The 16,404-nt window shown below is 39.8% G+C and overlaps 1 protein-coding gene across 1 annotated transcript in view; it reads left to right on the top strand.

Annotated features, from left to right (window-relative positions):
• Positions 1-16,404, top strand: part of Dync2h1 (dynein cytoplasmic 2 heavy chain 1) — a 225,006-nt gene that overhangs the window by 38,038 nt on the left and 170,564 nt on the right. Inside the window, exons 26-33 of the mRNA XM_041657101.1 lie at positions 844-1,226; positions 2,779-2,911; positions 3,010-3,127; positions 8,538-8,650; positions 10,265-10,384; positions 11,809-11,959; positions 14,392-14,597; positions 15,707-15,889. Coding sequence (XP_041513035.1) covers positions 844-1,226; positions 2,779-2,911; positions 3,010-3,127; positions 8,538-8,650; positions 10,265-10,384; positions 11,809-11,959; positions 14,392-14,597; positions 15,707-15,889 — 1,407 coding nt within the window. The remainder of the gene's footprint in view (positions 1-843; positions 1,227-2,778; positions 2,912-3,009; positions 3,128-8,537; positions 8,651-10,264; positions 10,385-11,808; positions 11,960-14,391; positions 14,598-15,706; positions 15,890-16,404) is intronic.

Here is a 16,404-nt window from a genome sequence, read left to right as displayed (position 1 = left end):
GCACAGGGGAGCCACATCTGATGGAAAGAGTTTACAGGAAATTTTCCATAATGTTCTGGTTGTTCTAGATTACCAAATTTTGGCCATTTCTTCTGTCAACTTTCAGTTGTGGATGCATGATTTTTTTCCTTGTTTTATTTTTTAGTTGCATGTTCCTTGTGTTCTAAGTGTGTGTTATGTGTGTGTGCCCGTGCGCATGCATGTGGAGTCAAGAAGCTGGTGCCAGGTGTCTTTCCACCTGTACTGTGAGGCAGGGTCACTTGGTGAATGTGGAACTTACCAGTGGGTCAGCTGGATCCTCCTGTCTCTACAAACTGGTGCTGGTGTTACAGATGTGTGCTGCTGTGCCTGACCTTTATGTGGAAGCTGGGTATCCAGACTTGGCATTTTATCTGCTAAGCCCTAGTCCCCCTCTTCAGACTTGAACAACAAAAGGCAGGAGTTTGTATATATTTGATCATTTGAGCATGAATGCTTAACATCTAATATGTGTGATACAGTATTCAGTTATTTTCTAGGATTATATGTAAAATGTATCTATCTTTTTCCTAATGGTGAAAATTCATATAATATTTTTTATAAGACTGTATATGTGTGTGTATACATATATGTGTATATGCTTGTTTTTGTTGGAGCACAGATTGAGACGTATAATACAATCTTAGCTGGCCTTAAACTGTGCTGCTGAAGAGGACATGGAATTCCTTGATACTCTTGTCTCCATCTCCCAAGGGCTAGGATTACAGGCGTGGACCACTATACCCCACTATAGTATATTTCTTATCATTTATTTATGGGATAATTAATTTTAAAATAACAAGTATTTATCTTTCTTGTTAATAGGATTTAAATAGTCGGGCACAAGGGGAAGTTACCATCAGAGAAGCTTTGCGTGAACTTGATCTGTGGGGAGTGGGAGCAGTGTTTTCCCTGATTGATTATGAAGACAGCCAGAATCGAACTATCAAGCTGATTAAAGACTGGAAAGACATCGTGAACCAGGTTGGAGATAACAGATGCCTTCTTCAGTCCTTAAAAGATTCTCCATATTACAAAGGATTTGAAGATAAAGTATCAATTTGGGAACGAAAACTTGCACAGTTAGATGAGTACCTGCAGAATTTAAATCATATTCAGAGGAAATGGGTGTACTTGGAGCCCATTTTTGGCCGTGGAGCTTTGCCTAAAGAACAATCACGCTTCAACAAAGTTGATGAAGATTTTAGGTCAGTACAGCTACGTAGACGTAGGCATGTGGCGGCATTCCTCACGCTGTGAAGTGCTCACATCCACGGGTCCTGGGTATGCACTCCGTCTGCCCTGCAGTCAGCCTTCTGCAGTGCTGTTTCCTCTTCTGAAGCACTTCAGCCTGCTCTGTGTCTTTGCCATCCTTCATTTATGTACTAAGTTGTTGTGGGAGCTGCGGGCTGTGTTCCTGCCTACCCAGCTCCTGGTTGCCTGGCTAGCTTATGCCCTGAAATAACAACACACAAACTGTATTCTTTTAAACACATCTTGGCCCACTAGCTCTAGCCTCTAACTGGCTAATTCTCATATTTTTACTAACCCATTTCTAATAATATGTGTAGCATCAGTCTTACCGGGAAAGATTCAGTATGTCTGACCTGGCAGCTTGCTTCATGGCGTCTGCTCGGGAGAGGAGAGCATGGCCTCTGAGCTCACTTCCTCTTCCTCCCAGCATTCTGTTCTGTTTACTCCACCCACCTATGTTTTAACCTATGAGGGCCAAGCAGTTTCTTTACTTTTTAACCAATGACCTTCCTCCATCACTAAGTGGTGCTCCCCTATTTTCTGCGCGACAGGAAGCCTCCCTGAAGGTGAGGAAGGCCTCTGTCATCTTCACAAGTGGTAGAATCATTTCTTTTTGTTTGCTGAGATCTTACGTACAGGGACAGCTGATGCTTCTCATCTGAGCTTTAACACTCGTCACCATCCTCAGGCCTCAGGTGAACCTGGTCCTCCACCTTACCCCCGGCACTGTTCACTGGTGTTCACCCCGCCTCAGCAAGTTCTGCCACCTGCTGTTGCCTGCAAGACACACAGGCAGATTGTTGTCTTTCATTTTGTCCATCCCAAGTTAGTTATTAAGTCTGTGTTCTCATCTCTATTTCTCACATAGGTGCTGCATTAGCCTTCCAATTTGTTCTTCTTGACGTTTTTCGTATGGTAGCAAGAATAATCATTTAAAATGAAGTTTCCTTGTTTTAATTTTTTTTAAATGTAATTAAACTTTTGTAACATTGCACTAAGGAGAAAGCATATGTGTCCCTTGCCATCTCTCCGGCCTCTACTCCAGGGTCTTAGGTCCATGTAGTTGTTTCCCAGGACCTCAGTCATAAACTCTTCTGTTGTTTATTCATCATGCATATCTCAGATTGGGTCACTTCCGCAAAGAAGGCTTAAGTCAGAGGTTTCCTAATAGTCACTGTGCCAACACTTTGCACCTTTTCTTTGTGGTGTTTATTATACCTAAGTATTTTAAGGCATTGCTTAATGCCCTTCTGTGTTACTGGGCCATTAGTTCTAGGACATAGAACTCAATATTTATTGAATGAATGACTGAATGAATGAATGAATGAAGAAGAAGATTTGTAATATTTGATGAAAAATTGCAATGACATTAATTTTCACATGGTTTATTAGAAGCATGATAAGTTATTATTAATTATAAATGCTGTTCTTAATTTGAAACATGAAAATTCTTTCACTTAAGGCAGAAATCTTAACATAAATGTGAAACTAATTTTTATCTTGTAGATCAATAATGCTGGACATCAAGAAAGACAATCGAGTCACCACACTGACCACTCATGCAGGAATCCGAAATGCTCTGCTCACAATCCTCGATCAGCTTCAAAGATGTCAGAAATCCTTAAATGAATTTTTGGAGGCATGTCTGCTTATTTTAAGCTTTAATAAACCGTGACATATTCAATATCTTAATCATTGAAAAGAGAAAAACCTTTTTTTTCTTTTCTTTTTCATTAGGAAAAACGGTCAGCATTCCCAAGATTTTATTTTATTGGAGATGATGACTTGTTAGAAATCCTGGGCCAGTCCACTAACCCGTCAGTGATCCAGTCCCATCTGAAGAAGCTGTTTGCTGGTAGGGACCAACATTCTGTCAACAAATACTGAGTTGTAACTGTCTTTCAGGCATAATATTATGCCCTTCACTAAGCACAGTTCATACCCCCACCTTTCAGCAATCGGTGCAGCTAGTAAGTTAGTAAGTACAATATGTGCTGTGTGATGGTTCTGTCATGAACGTACGTGCAGTGCAATAACTGTGTCTGTGAGGGCATGCACCTCACTTGGGGATGTCATGAACAAAATGATGAAATCGAAAGTTATGTGTATTAATTAGAAGAAAGGTCACTAGGCAGAGGGCAGAGGCTGTGCAAAGCCTGAAAGTAGAGGAGAAGGTGGAGGTTGAGGTGCTGGGGATGAAAGACCATGGAGCTGAAATTCTCAGTGAACTGCTGTTGTCCACAGAGAGACTTGAAAGGCATTTAAAGCTGAGAGTGATTTGTACAGTGGCACTTATACAATCTTTGTATAATAGGAATTGGAACGAACACGTTGAAAACTTAGTGTGTTTTGTTTTCCTGAATTTGAATCACTTTGGCTCCAATGGTACTTTTGGAAATCACTAAGTTTCTTTAGGGAGTAATGACTGACTTTTTTCAGGTATACTATTTGGAATAGAGCTGTATTTTCAAATTAACTTTAAAAAGTAATTGCTTTTTTTTTAAAAAAAAAACCATTTACCATTTTCATTTATAGTCAGATCTGCAAACTACAGCCTATGTGCCTAGGCTATCTTACTATCATTTTTTAAAAAAGTTTTTTTTTGTCAGACCTACAATTGCTAAAGAAATAGAAACAGTCATCAAAAGTCTCCTGACCAAAAAAGCCCAGGACCAGATGGTTTCAGCTCAAAATTCTACAAGAGTTTCAAAGAAGAATTAATACCAAATACTCCTCAAATTGTTCCACACAATTGAAACAGAAGGAACATTGCCAAACTCTTTTTATGAGGGTACAAATACCCTGATAACAAACCACATAAAGACATTTCTAAGAAAGAGAATTATAGACCAATCTCACTCATGAACATTGATGCAAAACTACTAAGTAAAATACTGGCAAATCGAATCCAAGAATGTATCAGAACCATCATCCACCATGATCAAGTTGATGCAGGGATGGTTCAAAATATGAAAATCTGTCAACTTAATCCACCATATAAACAAACTGGAAAAAAACCCCACATGATCATCTCATTAGATGCCAAAAAAAACTTACAACAGAATACAGCATCCCTTCATGATAAAGGTCTTGGAGAGAGCAGGGATACAAGGAACACACGTAAACATAATAAAGACAATATACAGCAATCCAACAGCCAACATCAAACTAAATGGAGAGAAACTCCTAGCAATTCCACTGAAATCAGGAACAAGACTAGGTTGTCGACTCTCTCTATATCTATCCAATATAGTTCTTGAGGTCCTAGCTAAGACACCAAAAAGATATCATTGGGCTACAAATCAGAAAAGAAGTCAAACTCTCACTATTTGCTGAAGATATGATAGCTTACATAAGCAACCCCAAAAATTCTACCAAGGAACTTTTACAATTCATAAACACCTTTCAGTAATGGGGCAAGATACAAGAGACTTTTTTTTTTGAGTTCAAAAAAAGTTAGTATCCCTCCTTTACACAGATGATAAAAGGGCTGAGAAAGAAATCAGAGAAAGGGGGCGGGAGAGATGGCTCAGCAGTTAAGAGCACTGACTGCTCTTCCAGAGGTCCTGAGTTCAATTCCCAGCAACCACATGGTGGCTCACAGCCACCTATAATGAGATCTGGTGCCCTCTTCTGGCCTACAGGCAGGATACTGTATAAATAAACAAATAAATCTTAGAAAAAAAAAAAAAGAAATCAGAGAAACATCACCCTTCACAATAGTCACAAATAGCATAAAATAACTAGGAGTAATTATAACCAAACAAGTGGAAGACTTGTATGACAAGAACTTTAAATCTTTGAAGAAATTGAAGAAGACATCAGAAAGTGGAAAGATCTCCCATGCTCTTGGGTAGGTAGAATTAACATAGTTAAAATTGCTGGAAGCAAAGACCTGTATTTTGAGATTTGTATTTTGTTTACACCATATTAAGTTCACAAGTAAGAACTTTGCAGGGCAAGTTCCAGACCTAGGACCTTAGTCTAGTGAGACCTGCAGGCCCCAGGCTTAGAAAACATTAGCATTTCCTTTGTTAGTCAACAATCACAGACACTCAGTATTTACTTATCAGCTAGGGATGCCTCCAGGCCTGAATTCCAGCAGACCTGATAGCCTTTCCCTCCCGACCTTGTCCAATTGCTATATAACAGCCTCTGAGGCAGCTTGATCAGAAAAACTGTCTTGCTGTCATTCTTCACGTCCCTTGCCCCTCCATTCCTCTCCCCTAGGTTTATCAGGGACCATCATTTGTATTCCACTGGCCCGGATAAAAAATGGCAATCTTACCAGAAACAATCTACAGATTCCCAACAAAATTCTTCACAGACCTTGAAAGAACAGTACTCAACTTCATCTGGAAAAGTAAAAACCCCAGAATAGCCAAAACAATCCTGTACAATAAAATAACTTCTGGAGACATCACAATCCCTGACTTCAAACTCTACTACAGAGCTACAGTACTGAACAGCCTGGTATTGGGATAAAAACAGACAAGAAGACCAATGGAACCAAATCGAAGACCCGGGTATTAATCCACACACCTTCAAACACCTGATTTTTGACAAAGAAGCAAAAATATCAAATGGAAAAAAGAAAGCTTTTTTAACAAATGGTTGTGGCATAACTGGATATCAGCATGTAAAATAATGAAAATAGATCCATGCACAAAACGCAAGTTCAAGTGGATCAAAGACCTCAACATAAAGCCAGCTGCACTGAACCTCAGAGAAGAGAAAGTGGGAAGTACACTTGAATGCATTGTCACAGGAGACCACTTCCTAAATATAACCCCAGTAGCCCAGACACTGAGAAAAACAACTAATAAATGGGACCTCCTGAAACTGAAAAGCTTCTGTAAAGCAAAGGACACCGTCAACAAGACAAAACCCCAGCCTACAGAATGGGAAAAGATCTTCACCAACCCCACATCAGACAGAGGTCTGATCTCCAAAATATACAAACAACTCAAGAAGTTGGTCATCTAAAGAACAAATAATCCAATAAAAAAAATGGAGTACAGACCTAAACGGAGAACTCTCAACAGAGGAATCTAAAATGGCTGAAAGACACTTAAGGAAATGTTCAACATCCTTAGTCATCAGAGAAATACAAATCAAAACAACTCTGAGATTCCATCTTACACCTGTAAGAATGGCCAAGATCAAAAACACTGATGACAACTTATGCTGGAGAGGTTGTGGGGTAAAGGGAACACTCCTGCATTGCTGGTGGGAGTGCAAGCTGGTACAGCCCCCTTTAGATATCAGTATGGCAATTTCTTAGAAAATTAGGAAACAACCTTCCTCAAGACCCAGCAATACAGTTTTGGGTATATATCCAAGGGATGCTGAACTGTTCCACCGGAACCTGTGCTCAACTATGTTCATAGCAGCTTTGTTTGTCATAGCCAGAACCTGGAAACAGCCTAAATGCCCCTTGACTGAAGAATGAATAAGGAAAATGTGGTATATTTACACAATAGAGTGCTACACAGTAGAAAAAAAAGTCACATCTTAAAATTTGCAGGTAAATGGATGGAGCTAGAAAACATCATACTGAGTGAGGTAACCCAGACCCCGAAAGACAATTATCATATTTACTCACTCATAGGTGGTTTTTAAACATAAGGCAAAGAAAACCAGCCTACAAATCACAATCCCAGAGAACCTAGACAACAATGAGGACCGTAAGAGAGATATACATGAATCTAATCTACTTGGGAAATAGAAAAAGACAAGATCTCGTGAGTAAATTGGGAGCACGGGGACCATGGAAGGAGAGTGTTGAAGGCGGAGGGAGAGGAAGAGAGGGAAGCAGAGTAAAATGTAGAGCTCAATGAAAATCAATAAATAAAATCCAAACCAAAAAAAAAATAAATAAATAAAAAAATAAGGTTTTATTGAAACATAGTCATCCAGGTTAGCTTTCCATATTGGTTATAGTTGCTTTTGTGTTCTGAATTCTGACTTGTTATTGATAGAGAACCTGGCCCATGGAACCTCAAATACTCTACATTCTTTTTTATGATACAGTTTCCAGTGCTTGTGAACCTGAAACTGTAGGCATGTCTCTCTGTACTCACTATACTTGTGTAACCACCACTTTAAGATACACAACCTTTCCATAAGCCCAGAGAATTCCCTCATGTTATCAGTCTTCTTCCCATTCCACTGCCCAGACAGTTACTGATCTCATTTGTACAGACCAGTTTCTGACATTTCAAGGACTTTGTGTAATAAAATCATCTCTCTGTCTCCCCCCAACCTTTAGGATGATATTCATATGGGTGATGCATTAGATAAAAGCCAGAAAAAGGTTCAGGTTCTAGAACCTTGCTGCACAGTTGGTGATGTGTACCTTAGGTGCTCATTAATAGGTAGCATTTTTGGTTTAGAATAATGATTATGCCATACCTAGGGCTGCTGAACACAGTATAGTTGGGCTGATGCCACAGGTTAGCCGCTGTCATGGTGATGTCTTTATCTACTTTCTCAGTGGCTTTGGAGTTGTTTCTATTTTGTCTGGTCACCTCATGACCTGTTGGTTATGTCCCATTAATTGACATAACTAAAGCTATTTTCTGATAATGAATTTATCTATTTACTGTTTGTACTTTTGGATTATTTCAGTTTTGGGTTAAGATAAATAAAACTATTGCGAACTTTCATATATTTTTTAATATATATATTTTAAAAAGTATCTAAACATTTAGTTAAGGTAAATGTTTATTTAGGCTTTGTGTGAAACTTCCTTGTCATAGTCCAAAGAGATTGTGATGCTCTAGTCCACTGCCAAGAATGTATGAGAGTTAAGTGTCCTGATGGATTACTATGTGCTTGTTGATTAGAATGCCTGTTCTTCCTAGAAAATGATGAAATTTAATGGTTAAACATACATACAAGATACCATCAGTATATGTTGTTATGGTTAGATGTTAATACAATATTTAAAATTAGTAATGAGAATACCCAATGAAAGTATTTTTCCTTACTCTCCTTCATTAACACATTTAATACAAGGGCTGCTACTATATATGTTATGTCACATACATTATAATCCTCTTGTATCTGAGTATATAGTATATGTGGGGTGTGGGTGTATATAGCAATGCATCATTACCCTTTAATTCTTTGTTAAAGAATTGCTGCTTTCAATTAAGTTGTTGTGTATGCGGTGCGGGGGTGTAATCCAGAGCCCTGTGCTTGATGGGATAGCGCCGTGCGCCCAACTGCGCCCTGAGCCCAAGTGTTGCTTTGTGTTGTAGGCATTAACAGTGTGTGCTTTGATGAGGAGTCCAAACATATAACTGCAATGAAGTCGCTAGAAGGAGAAGTTGTGCCTTTTAAAAACAAAGTTCTCCTGTCAAATAATGTGGAGGTGAGCAGCCCTAGTTCATGAAGTGAGCCATATGAAATTTATATCTATTAATTGAGTCTTCAAAATGTTTCGCCTTATGAGCTCCCAAAAGTTGTGGTATTAAAAAGAATGGATATTTAGTTTTTGAAATACAGCATTTAATTCTATAAAGAATTTTAGTTCTGGAGTAAAAAGTACTAAAAGTACTTGCATCTGAATCTTTGTGTCAGCTCTGTACAAAGGAAATGGGAATCTTAACTCTTGTTGCAAAGACATTCTTTTGAAAGTTAAGTGGAATACATGGCTTTAAATGCACTAGTTAGTTTGTGAAACATTTATTAAGTCTTAGGGCTTTTTATTTTTATTTTTTTATGAGTTTTGTGAGGTGATTTGGGTAAACAAGTTGACAGGAGCAGTAGCACTTTGATTTGTAATCTTCAGGCTCAGACTCACTCCTGGTTAGGCCTCAACATCCTATTGGATTTCAAGCATTTCAATCAGGTGACTGAAAGCACTGACATTTGCCAAGTAGCTGACATTGTTGGTTACGAGTTTTGTGTTTTTCTTTCCCTCAGTTGGCAGAGTGGAGGGAGGGAGGAGCTTAGGATCTAAGATAGGGACTAGATCAGTGAGGCAGTACAGTGGAAGTCGAGGTTCCGGGAACTTTTGTGATTAGCAGAAGAACATCTCTGTGGCCTACAATGAGAGATTCCCGTTTTGCATACAGGGTCTTATGAAGCTTTAGCTTGCCTGGTCCTCATGTGCACCAGGTTGGATTCAAGTCATCCCCCTGCTTCACACTCTTGAGCAAACTACAACACCAAGCTTCAGGTTTTCAGCTTTTAGCTTTGGTGGCTTTGTACTGTGTTCAGTACTGGCAAGTGCTTACAGATGAGTAAAAACTGGAGCTTAGAGCAAATTTAGGAAAGGATGAAGAGCTATAGCTGTAGTTCTCGTGCATATATTTTGTATATGCAAACTATTAAGTAGTGATTGGTAGTGTTATTTTTCATAGCTATTGTTATTTAGCTGTGTGTGTGTGTAATGTAGTGGGCTCTGTGCATGCTAGGCATGCTTCTGTCACCGAGTTCCACACTTGCTAGCTTGCAGTTCATCATGTTACCTATAATCAAGTGAGCAGATAAAGGTACTATTGGGACATTGAAGCAAAATTAGTTTAAAAGGCAGTCTGATGCCCCCCCCCCCCATAGTATGTTCACCCTAATGAATCCCTCCTTTAGTATCTTTAATGAGGAGCCCCTTCTGTGGCTGAACTTTCCTGATCTCTAGAATACCAGGAGACTCAGCTAGCTGTTTGCCCAGGACTTTATAGGTTTGTCATAATAATGAATTGACAGGGCTCCTTTGGGCATAGGTTTTTATATCAGACCAGTCAGTGGTACTCAGTACTGACCCCCAGTGTGAGTGTTCACACTCAACACTGGCTCGAGGTAAAAAGAAACAACAACAAAACTGTTTTTCTCAAACTATTTAAATAATAACGATACAGCACAGTGCATCTGCGGAGTGTGGGCTCTAAGAATTCACATCCCGTCTTAGCTGAAGGAGTGTGGCTAGGCAGAGACTGTATTTTTTTCATGACTCATACTTACTGTTTTCTCTGTTCACTATCAGGCATGGTTGAATGATTTGGCTTTGGAAATGAAGCAAACTTTGAAACAGTTGTTGAAAGAATGTGTTACTGCTGGGAGGAGTTCACAGGGTGCCATCGACCCGTCTCTGTTCCCTTCCCAGGTGAGGGGACTCTGCTGGGGTATGGTAGGCACGGGCCAGCTGCTTCAGATAACTTTAATTTATATCCTTTGTCTAGTACTTACCAACAATATATATTCCTTCACAAACCCATGCCATCTTCCCTCAGCCCTGAAGGGAGGATGAAGCATACAACAACAGCAGGCTATTTGCAGGCTCCTTCAGTTCCCTGGGGGAAGTTTAGGGAGAGGAAATTGGGCAGAAGCTGATGTCCTGCCTTCTGGTCACTGAAGAGGAGGGTTTGTACCACGGCTGTCCCATCTCTCAGCCCTTCTCATGGGGTCTCATCTCAGATGCTGGAGCTGGGAGGAACTTAGATGAAATCCAGTAACAGTGACCTAGAGTACTGGCTAGGAGCCTCAAAGCCAGGCCTCATGGTGGGTTATAGAGATGGCTGCAAATCAGCGTTGACAACAGTGCATGCCTGTAACACTGGATTCTAGATACGATTCCTTATATTCCTTGTTCTTGGCTGTGGAGTGATGGAACACTAATAATGATTGGGTTCAGGGTGCTGCTTTGTTTAGGATTTGGCCAAATCAATGTTAACAGGTGTAGGCCCTTAGTGGTTTAGCTCTTAGATAAGCATTGATATGTAAGTTCTCACAGAACAACGTATTCAACATTTTGCCACCAAGCTTGATGTTTTGAGTTTGATTCCTGCGGCCCCAGGGTGGAGGGGAAGCACTAACTTGTGGAACTGTCTTCTGAACTCCACACATGTGCTGTGATGCACACGTATGAAAGGGTATGCGCAGGACTTTTTTTTTTTTATTAAACGGAATGGAAATTGTGGTAGAGGATCTGATTCTAGCCCCTCCCAATCCAAACAACTCTCAGGGTCTTCCCCTGAGAAGGTGAAAACAGTGATACTGTGATACCATTTCATGTGCAACTGAAATCATTCTTCCTAAATTCTTTTAATATTGTTCAAATCTAGTCTTTGTCTTCATTTTTCAGAATTCTGGAACTGGTGCTGAGGTAGAGTTTGAAAACTAGGAAGTTTTAAGGTTTTTAGTAATAGTTTAAAGAAAAACGAGGATGTATGTGTTATAAGGGCCAATACCGGTAATACATGTGCACTAGAAATCACATGGAAGCCCGGAATACAAAATGACTTAGCTCACTTTTAAGTCCTGAACTGCCTGAACCTATGTGAAATTTCAGTGAAACCAGGATACCATTTCATGCGGAAAACTTTTTCCTTGGGTAAATTTTAGCTGGGATATATATATATATTCTATCATTCTTTATATTATAATATGAAGATGGAAGATGATAGCCACCTCATGTTGACTTAATAATCTTGTGTTTTGTTTAGTAATATTGGTATGTGTAATATAGGACAAAGTTGCATTGGCGGAACTTTATACACATGAAGAGTAATGTTTCTTGTTCTGCAACAGATACTGTGCTTGGCAGAGCAGATCAAGTTTACTGAAGATGTAGAAAATGCCATTAAAGACCACAGCCTCCACCAGATTGAAACACAACTGGTAGCTAAACTAGAGCGCTATACCAGTGTTGACACAAGTTCCGAGGACCCAGGGAACTCAGGTATGGAAACTGAACTTTTTGTTGGTGTCTGTCATGAGTGCTTTGTACTCAGAGGTAGGGTTTCTCTATACAGCCTTGGCTTCTGGGAATTGCTCTGTAGACCAGTCTGTCCTCAAACTCAGATATCTGCTTACTTTGGCCTCTCAAGTGCTGGGATTAAAGGTGTGCCACAGTGTCTGGCTTATACTTTTTATCTCATACTCAAAATCAGTATGTACTACTTGAGGTGGAAAGTCGAAGCTTTGCCTGCATAAGTTTCTTTATCCTTCTCTCAGGTTACTTTTATATACACTGACACTCCATGAGATTATAGTTTTTGATTTTAACTCTAAGATGCAGTTTAAAGAGTTGAGAGGAAAAAATCTAATGGACTCAAAAGATATAGTTCAATGTGTGCTCCAGGCTTCCTTCTGGTGCTATTTTCCCATCTCAGTAACTGTTAACTCTTGACTTAGAGTAGGCTTGCTGGCTGTTAGTGTGCATCCTCCTCAGAATGCCCTCTTCCACCTTTGTTTAATGAGGGACATCTCATTGGTTGTTATGGGTTAGCACTTCATTTCTTCCAGCATCCTGAAATACCATCATTTCACTGTAGTTTCACTTCGTGTTTTCTGATGAGTGATGTACAACTGTCTATAAACAGTGTTATTATATATATTTATTACATATGTTAACGCAAATATTTTTAAAAGAAGAGGAATGTGTTGGGAGATGGGGTTGGAGAGATGGAGAGTGAATTGGAAGGAGCTGCAGGAGCAGCGGGGATAGATATAATCAAAACATTATAGCAAATTCTCAAAGATTTAATAAAAGTATTATATACATTTAAATTGCAGTTAGAAAAAAATCTGGTTTATAGTTTTCATCTATAAAATTTCTATCTATTTCTTCATGTGTTGTTTTCTTTGTTGACATTGTTCCCATTCATTTCTGAAGTGCCGGTTATCTTTTGGAGTGTGTTGTTGTTTGAGGCAAGGTCTCATGTAAGCAGATGAGCCCGCTGAGTGCCGGATCATACAGTGCGTCCTCACCCCCAGCTTGGTGGGGCACTGTTTAAACTGTGGTTAAAGTCTTGCATAGCTGTTTCTGATCACTGCGTTGTGGCACTGGTGCCAGGCAGTTGTCTATTTCTATGTAGACTCAAATGGTTGGTTTCTGTAAGTGTTAAATAGTTGTGAAGTGTGTCCTGGTCGTCTCTGTTATGAGTGTCTGCATCTTGCTTGACTCAGGTGCAGGTGGACATTTTTGATTGAGTGACATGAGTCACAAGGCTTGGGCTGTGGCTCCTACAGTGCCAGTGTTTCTCCAGACTCTGCTGTTTGACTCCAGCCCATGTGTGGTATGTGTGTGACAGCCAGTAGCAGTTCCTGAACTGTCTGTTGCCTCTTGGCAGCGTGGAGTTTATGAGCAAATCTGAGTCCTCCCCTCATCCTCTGTTGTATACTAGGCATTCTCTGCGTTCCTTTGGGTTCTGTGGCCTGGAAGTTGCATTTCTGTTTGTTTCTGCTCTTGTGTGTTCTGAATGCATCTGTTGGCTGTGCTACTCATTGGAGAACGGAGGACAGTGAACTAGTGGGCTTTGCCTTTTTCTCTTGGATTTTCTTTTTTTTTTAATTATTGACCTGTAGAATTTTTTTAAATTTATTTATTTATTAAAGATTTCTGTCTCTTCCCTGCCACCGCCTCCCATTTCCCTCCCCCTCCCTCAATTAAGTCCCCTCCCCCTCCTCAGCCTGAAAAGCAATCAGGGTTCCCTGTCCTGTGGGAAGTCCAAGGAACCCCCACCTCCATCCAGGTCTAGCAAGTTGAGCATCCAAACTGCCTAGGCTCCCACAAAGCCAGTGCGTGCAGTAGGATCTGAGAAAATAAATCCTTTTCTCAAGGATTTCTCCTCAAATTTTGGGGGCTGATACCTTCTTGCTGGAGCTTTAGGTCTTTCTGAGTCCTTCATGTCAGTGTTTTAGGGTATCCGAGACATTTCCTGCCTCTCAGACTTTAGCTAGAGGCTTGTGAGAGCTCTGTTTTGTCCCAGGCTCAGCTTCTGACTGTATGGCCTGGGACTCAGGATAGCAAAGGAGCAACAACGAAAGACGGTAGCTTTCCTGTGAGCATTTCAGCAGTTGTGACTCTGGCTCTCACCTCCAGTTTACCTGCTCTTTAGTTTTGAGCCATGAGAGCCACTGAATGCAGGGTTTTTGCTTTTATTTAAAGGGGAAGAGTACGGGGTGTGCTTCCTTTCTTGGGTTCCCCCATCTTACTGAGTTTTATGCCTTTTGCAGTTTTGCTATTTCTTGTTGACTGTCGGTTTTATATGACTCATATTATCACAGTATTGCAGTGGATCTTGAAATCACCATTTAGAGCCTTTGACATAGCACATGTGTGCACAGGATGCAACTCTCACTAACATTGTGTCTTTTTTTTATGTGTAGAATCAGGCATTCTGGAGCTTAAGCTTAAAGCACTAATTCTTGATATTATTCATAATATTGATATTGTGAAGCAATTAAACCAAGTTCAAGTTCATACAACTGATGATTGGGCTTGGAAGAAACAAGTTAGATTCTATATGAAAAGTGACCATACATGTTATGTTCAAATGGTGGATTCTGAACTTCAGTATACATACGAGTACCAGGTAAGACTCTTGGTAGAAGCATTTGATTTTCGGGGGCAGGGAGGGCAGGGAGCAGAAACTATTTAAAGGTGATTGCTATTGGATGACATAATTACTTCTATTTCAGTATTTTTTGAATGTCTTTTGTTTCAGAATTTGCAAGGTTCTGTAAAAGAAAAAGTAAAACATTATTCTACTTTCAAAAATTTTCACATTGCCTTTGTTATCAAATTCTCTGAGATGATTCTTTCCCAGGAGGAGCACTCATGTTGAAGCTGAGATTATCTTTAACTCAGGAGAGTTGTATAGACAGCTCCAGTAAAGCAGCGGAGCTTGTGTGTCTTGTCAGTGCTGGGACTGTAAATGGGATAGGGTGTCGGTTTGCAAGGAAAAGACTTTTTCAGATAAATGATCTAATACATATAATTTGTTCTAAAAAAACCCAGTTGTATCCTTTTTCCCGTTTTCTATCTAAATGACGCAGTCATTGGCATAGTCATGTTGGGCAGCAGCTAGTTGGCCTTCTGCAAGGAAAAGGTGACACGTCCTACAAGTGACTGGAGGCGCTTGAGTGTCTTCTTCCTATAGTATAGAAAACTTGAGAATCACTTTCTAAATTAATCATTATAATTTTAACGATTATTTTTACTTTGGGGGCCCCAGAAAGTAAGCTATGTGAGTTAACAAGTATGAAGTGCCATGTTAGCTGCATAATACATATTTGGATGTTTGTCCTTAGCATTGGGGCGATGGTGGCGCACGCCTTTAATCCCAGCACTCGGGAGGCAGAGGCAGGCGGATCTCTGTGAGTTCGAGACCAGCCTGGTCTACAAGAGCTAGTTCCAGAACAGGCTCCAAAGCCACAGAGAAACCCTGTCTCGAAGAAACCAAAAAAAAAAAAAAAAAACAAAATGAAAGAGACTATTTGGAAACTTGACCATGGTCAAGTCTTTCAGGCCACGATGAGACGTAATACTTGTTTTATTCCAGGTTCTGCCTTCTGAATTTATTTAAGAAAAGTTTTGAATGTCTTCTGTGTTAAACAGTTAAACCTGTTTGTTGCATATGAAGCTTTTTACCTTGGATGGAGTAGAACATGAGTGGGCTAACACCATGCTTTCCTTATGCAGGGTAACGCTCCCAAGCTGGTTTATACGCCATTGACAGACAAATGCTACCTAACTCTGACTCAAGCCATGAAGATGGGACTTGGAGGGAATCCCTATGGACCTGCTGGAACTGGGAAAACTGAGTCAGTGAAGGCGCTAGGCGGACTTCTTGGGAGACAAGTTTTAGTTTTTAATTGTGATGAGGTACAAACAATAAGTGTGAAAACATACTGCTAAATGTTTGGATTATTTTTCTTGTGGATTCATATGGAAAATTTTGTTTTCAAATCACTGACTGACTAATGGTGATGTCTTGCTTTATTGTCTATGAAGACCACAAACTTCTGGGCCTATGTAGTTCCATTATATCAATTGTCAGGTTTATAAGCATACATTACCACATTCAATTTAAAATCATCCTAGTTTTAAATCAATTAAACAAAAAATTTGGTTTGAATTGACAAAGTGTTGCAAGATTGTACATAGTACATTTCTCAAACTTTACTAAGGAAAACTTTACTGTGAAGAAACATTTTAAAATGTGTAATGAATGTTTGTTATTGGGGACCACAAGCATTATACAGTAAAAGTACAGCTGACTGTTGCAGGGAGACCGCTTAGCCGTTCCGACTGCTCGTTAGCTCAGACCCGAAATAGCCACACAGAAACTATATTAATGAAATCACTGCTTGGCCCATTAGCTCTAGTTTCTTATTGGC

The sequence above is a fragment of the Microtus oregoni genome, unplaced genomic scaffold (genome assembly GCF_018167655.1).
Source record: "Microtus oregoni isolate MIOR12 unplaced genomic scaffold, Mior012 000008F_ref0000371, whole genome shotgun sequence".
Lineage (NCBI taxonomy): Eukaryota > Metazoa > Chordata > Mammalia > Rodentia > Cricetidae > Microtus > Microtus oregoni.
This window is presented reverse-complemented; position numbering and strand designations above follow the sequence as displayed.